At 44.3% G+C, this 10,162-nt stretch overlaps 1 protein-coding gene across 3 annotated transcripts; it reads left to right on the plus strand.

Annotated features, from left to right (window-relative positions):
* Nucleotides 1-381: 381 nt before the first annotated feature.
* On the plus strand, nucleotides 382-9,917 carry adgrg2a (adhesion G protein-coupled receptor G2a). Of its 3 annotated transcripts, none has more exons than XM_061666937.1 (15): nucleotides 382-1,969; nucleotides 2,349-2,458; nucleotides 2,568-2,704; nucleotides 3,435-3,591; nucleotides 3,671-3,820; nucleotides 4,282-4,404; nucleotides 4,483-4,528; nucleotides 4,607-4,710; nucleotides 5,424-5,548; nucleotides 5,629-5,897; nucleotides 5,973-6,072; nucleotides 6,878-7,164; nucleotides 7,810-7,911; nucleotides 7,981-8,100; nucleotides 8,690-9,917. In XM_061666937.1, exons 1-15 carry the CDS (start codon nucleotides 382-384, stop codon nucleotides 8,776-8,778), a joined length of 3,507 nt encoding a protein of 1,168 aa, XP_061522921.1. In that variant the 3' UTR covers nucleotides 8,779-9,917. The 3 variants fall into 3 exon arrangements, with proteins under 3 accessions (XP_061522921.1, XP_061522923.1, XP_061522922.1); XM_061666939.1 differs by having other exon boundaries at nucleotides 4,607-4,644; XM_061666938.1 differs by having other exon boundaries at nucleotides 3,671-3,811.
* The last annotated feature ends 245 nt before the right edge of the window (nucleotides 9,918-10,162 follow it).

Here is a 10,162-nt window from a genome sequence, read left to right on the forward strand (position 1 = left end):
ACCGGCGCTCCAACTTTAGCCCCGCCCACTGGCCACAACCCGGCCGGTCACATCTCAAGTAGCACGCGGACACCTCCCGCAAGGTCACACAAATCCAATCACACAACAACTGGCTCGTTACCACCATCTGCTAACAATGCACTTGAGAACAATGTGACTGCAGTAAGTTCACTGAAACCCTTCATCGAAGACACGTCACCATCCGACCGAACTACAACATCCGCTACATCTGACTCCAACGTAACGACACACTACAAAGGATTTACACATCTTACAAGTGACACAAGAGTGTCCGACAGAACTCAAACATTACGACCGTCTGCTAACAACACCCTTGACAACAAAGTTACTGTAGGAAGTGCGATAACAGACTACAGCCTAATGACGGCGTCCTCCACATCTGACTACAATGTAACGACACACAAATCTTTTACACATCTCTTACGCAACGTCACAACTGACCTGTTACGACCGTTTGCTAACCACACACTGGAGTACAATGTAACTAAAGTGAGCGCAATAAGAGCCCTCATTGAACACGCGTCAAAATACAACCCAAGTACACCTTCCCTGACATCACTTCACAATGGAACTACACACTACAAAACAACCACAAATGACACAACAGTGCACAACATAACAACGTCTGACTTGCTACTACCATTTGCTAACAGCACACTTGAGTACAATGTAAGCCCAGTAACGCCGGACATCAAAGACACGTCACCGTACAACCTGACTGCACCTTCCACGACATCAATCCACAATGTAACTACACACAAATCTTTTACACATCTTCCAAATGACGCAGCAATGTACAATACGACAACTGACAGATTATTACCATCGGCCAACAACACACTTGAGTACAAAGTAACTACAATAACACCCTTCATCAAAGACACATCACCATACAGCCTCAGTAAGTCCTCCACATCACTCGACAAAGTAACTACACACAAAGTGATGAAAAACGACACAACAGAGTACAACATCACAGCAACCAGCACAACACTCACTGACACAAAAGAGCTCAATGTGACTCCACTAAGTACAGTAACACCCCTCGTCAAAGACACGCCAGGAAACAGCCTAACGACACCTTCGGCTACATCCAGTGACAATGTTTTTACACGCAAAGTATTTCCAAATAACACAACAGTGTACAACGTTAGAGCAGCCGGCACATCAACACCCGCTGACAATCGCACAACGTACCTCCTTGAAAATACAATACGTACGATAACGCCCCTCATCAAAGACACGGCACGAAACAGCCTAACGACACCTTCGGCTACATCCGTTGACAATAAAAGCACACACAAAACATTTACACGTCTTGTAAGTGACGCAACTTTAGACAACGTCACGGCGTCGCGCAATGAAAGTGCGATATTACCTCTCATCAAAGACACGTCACAAAACAATTTCACTCCAGCGTCCGCTCAATCAGTCAACAATGTAACAACACACTACAACACGTTTTCACCCGCGGCCGATCTCACGATGCAGAACAATGAAACTACAGACACCGTCCTCGTAAAAAGCACGCCGACATTTACGACAACAACTCCCGATGACGACGTACGCGCCAACCATTACGCCACCGCCACCGACAGCTACACCGAGCGTGACATCTCCACAGCTGCACGAAACCCAACGGGGCGCGTAAGCGTCGCCGCGCGTCACAACGCGACCGCTGCCGACAAAAACAAACATCCCAGTTGGTACAACGCGACGACATCCGGCGACGTAACACCACCGACAGACCGCACCTCCACTGAACTCGCAAGTGAAGCGCTTGACCAGATAACATCCAACAATCGCGACGACGCGTCCACGGCATCCGCACGCAATCATCCCCAACACCGAGTGGATTTAAGTACAACAGCTGGAATCTCCAGCAAACCTTTAGCTCGAGCTTCTACCACCGTGACCGCAACTACAACGGAGGCGCGTCAAAGTCAAGGTAATAACGCCAGTCCAGAAGTTTCCTCGACTGCTAAGAATTACTACTAAACAGCTTAAACCTGAGTGTACATCAGTGGCGGGTGATGCATTTGGTACCTTCAGAGGGGGCTCGATCCACCTCTTAACACCGCCGCGATCGCAATTTTAGAAGCCATCAATACTACAAAAAAAGAGCAATATAACGGCACACAACTGCCAAAGACATCATCTGGAGCAATTCACCATCAATGGACAAAAAAGTGAAACATCCACATTCAGTACTGGCGAAAATCCACAAAGAGAGAATAGACCTTCACCACTGGTGTACATTCAGTTAGCCTTTAAGTAAAATCTTAAAGCACGAACACAACAATTAAACACCCCAAACTCCCCTCAAGCAATCGGAATGACTTCCACGTCGTCTTCGGGCACGAAGACGAATCTGGAGCAGCAAGCGGACAAACTTGTGGAAGAAACCCGAAGTGCATCTCAGCTCAACTCCTCACAGGTCAAAGTCAAGTCCAACCAGATGAGCGTTGGACTCCGCTGGAAGATTTTGCATCGCGGAATTCACGATTTGGCTATTGATTGGCGGCGTTCCGTGTCGGATGCGGCAGGTGGCGCAGCTGGTGGCCGAGCTGGAGAAGCTTCTGGACGCTCCCGGCGTGTCTCAAGCGTTGGCCGAGAAAGTCGTCCGCATCGTCAGCAACCTGATGGACGCCGAGCCCCTCGCCCTCGCTGCGTCCGCCGACAGGTCAAGGTCACGCCAATACTCCACGCGGGTTCCTCGACATTACACTTGAATTACTTGCGCGGCCACGCATCAACTTTCCCCGTCGAAATGAACGCAAATGATAATTATCCGTTCCGGCCCCCTATTTGTAGCATTTTTTTTTTTTTTAATTAAGAAAAATAACATTTCATTGATTGCACTCTATACAAACATTGAGTATAATAACATCATAAAATACAATGCAAACAGTTTTCACAACAATTTTTTCCACTTTTTCTAAAATAAAGAAGAAAACGTTCAACTGAATGAGTTAAACTAAAGAAAAATCTCTTCCCACAGAAGGTAAAGAATTAAACAGTTTTGCAAAAGCGGTTTCACTTCACTTTAACAGAATGTAAAAAATTTAAATGTTTTATTCCACTTCAACAAAATGTAAAGAAAAAATGTTTTTTTCACTGCTCTAAATTTAACCTTTGACGTTTTTGCCATGCTCACTCCTATTTTTCTGTATGTTTTCTGTCAAGCTTTAATTGCATCAATTATCATTCACTTGTTCTTCACAGCACTCACTTTTTAAGACCCATTTTTAGAAAAAAGAAATTTGGCAAAAACCTGCTCAAAAAAAAAAAAAAGAAAAGAAAAGGAAAATGTGAGTGCAAAAACACAGATACTGTGACGTGACTGATGTGAACTGACAGCACCAATCCTGAAGAGAAGATCCACGTTGAATTGAAAGCGGTGTTTTGTTCAGGATCGTCGGCGCCGTGGAGGACTTGGGCCTCAAGCTGCTCGTAAGCGACGCCTCTGCGGTCCTCTCGTCCCGCTCGCTGGTTCTGGCCGTGCGCAAAGTGGACGGACGCGACTTTCCAGAGATGTCGGTCGACATCTTCAACACCGACGATGTTCAGGTAGCGAGACTGTTGCGTCGTTTATGAGACCGGCAACAAAACATTCCTGGGTTTTTGTTGTTTTTGTGCGTTTGCGCAGATGAACGGGTCCAGGAAGTCCGAGTCCACCGTGGCTTCCGTGTACCTGCCGTCCTCCATCACGGAGACCTTGAGCGGGGATGAGCACAAGCAGGTCGACAGGGTCCAGTTCACCTTCTACAGCAAACCCGTCCTCTTCCAGGTGCTTCCGGTCAGCACTCTTTAACTCGTTCGCTGCCACGGAATATTTGAAATCTGACCGTTTCCTGCCAACGACGGATATATCCGTCAAGTACGTTTTTCAACAGGTAGGTGTGGAAGAGGGTCTCGCCCAGCTCGTCTGTGAAATTCAAGCTTCTGCATAACTGCAATAACAAAAAGTGCCTTTAGATGATGGCGTTGCATCGCTTTGGATTTGAGATCAGCACAGTTTTGGATTCGAAGATAAAGATTAGGCGGTGACAATGAAGATTGGCTGTTTTGGTTCCATGACCGCCGCTGTTGTTTTTAATAAATATTATTTATAGTCTGCTGTGGTTACATGAATGGTTTTAATCTAAATACTCACAACATGTTGCTAATATTTGGCTGAAATTAACCTAAAATGCACCATGACCTTTACAGGTGAGCTTAAGTTGACCGTTTTTGTCGCGTATTTCCGTTTTGTTCCAGGACAACACGTTGAACATTCAGACGGTGGTGAGTCCGGTGCTGGCGTGCAGCGTCAGCAACGTGTCCGTCAGCAACCTGAGCGACAACATTCAGTTCACCATCGGAAACCGCCGACCCGCACAGGTCAGTCCGCACGAACACGACCGCCAAACGCATTCAACGTAAATTGTTCTCTTAACTTTTGCGAACTAAACATCGCAGAGTGACTACGAGGCTGTTTGCGCCTTTTGGGACGTCGCCAGGAACGGTGAGCTCGTCCGTTCTCCGAATAGACGCAGATGGAGTCTTAGCTGGCACGGTGAGGAATTTTATTGGTGATTTTCAGACGGCTCAGGTGGCTGGAGCTCGGCCGGCTGCTTCGCGGTGAGCGCCACGTCTTGGGCCACGACGTGCGCCTGCAACCATCTCACCGCCTTCGCGATACTGCTGGTCAGCGCTTGACGTCCCGTCACATTTTTGCGTAGGGTGCAGGAACCAAAAGATTGAGTCAAATTGCATTGAAATATGTTTTTGTTGAAGCAAAACACATTTTATTATTTTTAGTTGGCTTCAACCTAACAAAAAGCTAGTCAGAATTACAACAAAAATGCTAAGGAAGTTAGCGTCTTCTTTGGGGTCATCCAAAAAAGGAAGATGATGTCAACGTCCAGGTAAAACAGTGTCCCCTAGGGGTTTGGAGTTTGGGTTAACAAAAAAAAAAGTTAACTTTAAAAAATAAAATGAAACAAAATACAATTGTTGGACAGGTGAGGAACCAAGAGACATCCGGAATATGAAATAAATGAACAAATAAATAAATAGGGTACATTAATGATAAGCATAAATAATAATAAAGCATAAATAAATCATAATAATCAGTAACTATAGAACACATAAATATATGAATAAAAATAGATAAATATATCAATAGACATAAATGTATGAATAAAAACAAATATATTAATAAAAATAAATACATATTTTCGATAGAAATACACAAATAAATAAATATGAATTACAAATCTGTAGAACAAAATGACAATTACAAATGTAACCTTAATTCATTGAATTGTGCAGATGTGTGGTTTCTCCATTTTACTGTTTGCGTGGCTCCAAAGGTCCTGCGACATTGTCGTATTAATTGTGCACGTGATCCAAAACAGGATCTGTCCAGAGGCGGGATAAATGACCCGCGCCAGGCCCAAATTCTCACCTTCATCACTTACATCGGCTGCGGCGTTTCGGCAATTTTTCTGGCTGCCACCTTGTTGACGTACCTTTCATTTGCGTAAGACTCGTTAATCAGACGTAATTACTGTTTTTTTCCACTGTTGTTCACATATTTGTTTGGTCCTTCAACACGTGCAGGAAGTTGCTGCGTGACGTTCCGGCCAAGATCCTGGTGCAGCTGTGCTCGTCCCTGCTGCTCCTCGACCTGGCGTACCTGCTGGACGGCTGGCTGGCGCAGTACCCGGCCCGCGGGCTTTGCATCGGCGCCGCCTTCTTCCTGCACTACTTCCTGCTCACCTCCTTCACGTGGGCGGGGCTGGAGGCCCTGCACATGTACCTGAGCATCGTGCGGGTCTTTACGCCGTACCTCAGCAGATACATGCTCAAGTTCTCGCTCATTGGCTGGGGTCAGCACCCGAATTGTCCAAAATGTCGCAGTCCTCCTCGAAGATGTTTTTCACGGTCGTGTGGTTCGCCGGCAGGGGTTCCGGTCGTGGTCGTGGTCGCGGTGATCTCGGCGGACAAAGACAATTACGGTCTGGTCACGTATGGACGCGACCCGGATGCCGCCTCAGGTGACTTGTAAGTAACGACAACACTTTGATGTGACAAGATTCTGTACACGCTATGGACAAAAGTATTGGGACAGACCTCTCAATCAATCAATTCATTCATCAATCAGGGGTTCTCAAACTTGCTACACCAAGTCGCGGCTTTAAAACTACCAACATTGAATTACGCGCTTAGCGTACGTTTAATAATATTTGATATTATCGCAAGCTACTGAAATGTTATGCACATTATTTTATATTAATACTACACTTAAATATGAGAAAATGACCAGAAAATGTTATTTCACATAAGATTAAAAATGGTACCAAAATAAATGTTTGAAAACAAACAGTTGTAATAGATTGAATGCAATGTATGGTAATTAAAAGTTGAATACAACTGAACTGTACTGTACTAAAAAAAAAAAAAAAGTTTAAACCACTGTCACAGTCTGCGCGTTTGAACAGTTAATTCAGTAATTCTTTGCGTACCACTAGAGGGAGCCCATATTTGCGGTTTGACATTCGCAAATTTTTAAATATATATTCACAGATTTTTGGGGGAACCGATCCGCCGTTATTTGCTGAAAAACTCCCGGTTTTCTTTTTTGCGCTGAGGCTAAAGCCCTGTCTAATATAAAAAGATTGATTTGGTGCCAAGCAACTACGTTGAACTGATGGGAGGAGTTTGGTTTGGCCAACACATTGCCTTGTCTATGCCGCCATATTGTGTTATCTATAGGAAATGACAAATCTTTTTGGATGACTGTCAATTACATGCAGATTTTCATCATCAATCAAAAATTCCAATACAGACCGGTCTTTTCTTTTTGCAGCTGCTGGGTGCGCAGCGACGCGGCCTTCTACGGCGGCGTGGTGGCCTACTTCCTGCTGATCTTCGCCTCGTGCCTGCTGGTCTTCGGCGTGGTTATGGCGCAGCTGCGGCGCATCAAGCGCCAGAACCCGCACAACCAGTCGCCGCATCGGGGCGCGGCGGCCGACCTGTGCAGCGTGGCCGGCCTGCTGGCGCTGCTCGGCCTGGCTTGGGGCTTCGCGCTGTTTGCCTGGGGGCCGCTCCACTTGCCCTTTGTCTACCTCTTCACCGTTTTGAACTCTCTGCAAGGTCAGTACAACAGATGGTACTTTTTTTTGTCCAACTTGATAACCAAAGGTAACAAAAGTACTCTCACGCTGTACTTCAGTAAAACTACAGATACTGGTGTGTGTGTGGGGGGGGGGGGGGGACTGGTAGATGTACTGGTTTGACTCCTTCACTTAAAGAAAGTAAAAACATCCAGACTCTGAAATGTACACAAGCAAAGATTGAAAATGAATTTCAAACAATAAAGAATGAACCCAGAAACCAATCGCGAAAATGCGCGACCAAACGGTTTCAAATTGCCTATAGATGTCACAAGGTGGCAGCAAAGCACTACTTTGATCTAAATTAAGCTCCTCAACCCACTTCAACATCGATACTTGGCATCAAGGGGCCTCAGAATAGCAGTGGTAGTATATCGCTCTATTTATCTATCGCTCTGAACTTTCTATTTCCTGTTTTTTGAAAATCATATTTGGACGAAGTGAGGAGAAGAAATGACAGATATATGGATTTAAATGTTGGGAAAAAAGGTAAACAGAAATATAAATACTTCAGTACAGATACCTAAAAAATCTACTTCTATAGAGTAAGTAAGTATTTGTACTAAGTTACTTCCCACCCCTGTCCCTGCGTGTTTCCTGAAATCCATTTGAATTTCTTCCACAGGTTTCTTTGTCTTTGTGTTCCACTGCGCCTGCAAGGAAAACGTCCGCAGGCAGTGGAGAACCTTCCTGTGCTGCGGGCGTCTGCGATTGGCTGAAAACTCAGGTGATTTCACACACTAAGTCATGTTTTGGGGGAGAGAAAAAAACAAGTTAACGGCCGAGATTGTGGCAGAATGGAGTCGGACGGCCGCTCGGGAGAAGAGGAAGTTGTCGGTGACCGCGTCGGTCGCGTCGGCTCGCCAGCTGGCCTCTCGGAGCTCCTCCGTGGGCAGCGGCAGCACCGCCAGTGGCGGTACGTACACCGCGTACAATACACTACGCGTCCGCCGATCTATATGATAAGATAAGAACTGGACCAAAAATGGAAGTGAAAAATAGGAATCCACATCCTCACCAAACTATCCTGCTGCAGATATTGATATTATTTTCTTTATCAAGAATATGTCATAAATATCAGTTTATTGTGTACCTAATGAGTTGGCCAGTGAGTTTATAATTGCCTTTAGATGCCCCAAGAGGGTGGCAATGCCCTATTTATTGTTGGGCTAAATGAAGCTCCTCAACTCACTTCAACACAGTTCCTTGACACCAAGATGCCACAGGACACCGGCAAAGCCTTGCTTTTATCAAAACGAAGCTCCTCAACTCACTTCAACATAGTTCCTTGGCACCAAGATGGTGGCAAAGCGCTGCTTTTGTCGAAGCGAAGCACCTAAACATAGTTCCTCGGCATCAAAACTCCACAAGATGGCGCGGAAGTTGAGTTGTTTAGTGAACATAGGTTCTAAAAAAAAAAAAAAAAAAAAAGAATCAGTAAATTTGTTAATACACGTAGCGTTGCGCACGATGTAATGTCTTTTTCGTTTTCGTTTTCCCCCAAGGTTCGGTGTTCGCAGACAGCGGCCTGTCCGAGGGCTCGAGCGGCGACGTGGTCCTCAACGAGCTCTACAGACAGACGGTCACCTTTTGAGGCCACGCGCTTTTCACTTCACTACTCGGGATTGTGTACATTTACATGTCACTAGTTGTTATTCTCCTACCCCAAAGCCCAAATTAGACGAGTTTTCCTGTTGCCACAAAGTTTGTCGTCCTGTTTTTAGGCAGCAAAAATGTGTAAATTGAGGCATCATGCAATTCTAAGGAGATGCACATATAAAACATTCATATTTACATTGATGTGGTTTAGTTTATCGTCTGTTTATTATTAAATATCAATTATTAGTTAGCGAAAGACAGACCCTGTCAATGACGGAGGAAGTATGTCACCGTCTCATTGTTATTATTATTATTAATTAAGAAATGTATTGATTTACAGAAATTATTGCTAAATAATATCAAAATGTTTTCTTGTAATATGTTTTATTATTGGTAATAACGTGTTTTATTACGTGGTAATAATAATAATACATTATTTTAAAATATTTGTTATTATAGTACACATTGTTATTTTTCATAATGATGGTAATAGTTTAATGTTAATGCATATTCATTAAACAAACATCGGCCGTCGCACCGGAATAGTTTGGCGGACCGGAATAATTGCGGGTCCTCTTCTCCGCAGTTCTATATATTTCCACTAGATGGCAGTGTAAGACTTTTTTGGGTTGCAGTCTAAGTGGTTGAATAAGTGAGTTAAAAAAAAAAAAAGGAACTAAAGAGCATCATCAGCATTGTGTCACTGAGCACTGAAGACATGCTTCCTTCCATTCAGCCCTCAACCCATAAAGCATTTGTGTCACATTTTTCATTTAGCGGACGTTAAAGTTCATAGTGAAAATATGGAATCAGCGTTTCATCCGGGTCACACGAAAGTTCATTTCCCGCCTCGGGGAAGTGTCACTACGGCGGCCAGCTTTCACTCTGCTGCGACTTTCTCATCCGGCCAGATATAATCAAAATTAAAAACAGAAGATATTTGATCAAGAACGCAGTGGCAGTTGCCATGGTGACAATAAAAACAGTCATTAATCCAACCTGTGTGTCATGGCTTCTTAAAAGGTTAATTTGCGCACGTCCTTTTTTGGGCCTCTCGTTATTAATGCTGACAACACGTAAAGCGAGAATTGTATTACTCTTACTCTCAGACGTATTTATACTTTGTACTTACACAATGACATAATTAAATAGAATATAAAGAAATGAAACTGTTTTTGCCACATTTTCTTCTTTCTATGGACATTGTGCTTGTGCTCTTTCTGGTGTGCTCACCTTGGCCACCTGAGGGCAGTATAACGCAGACGCACGGAAATTTAGGAGACGGTCTTTTTAGCTCCTCAGTTAGCAACAGCGTTATCAGTCGTTCTTTGCAGAGGATAAAGAACATATGCCTTCACAAACACATAAGTTGTGGCACT

Source organism: Phycodurus eques, chromosome 21 (genome assembly GCF_024500275.1).
Source record: "Phycodurus eques isolate BA_2022a chromosome 21, UOR_Pequ_1.1, whole genome shotgun sequence".
Taxonomy (NCBI): Eukaryota; Metazoa; Chordata; class Actinopteri; order Syngnathiformes; family Syngnathidae; genus Phycodurus; species Phycodurus eques.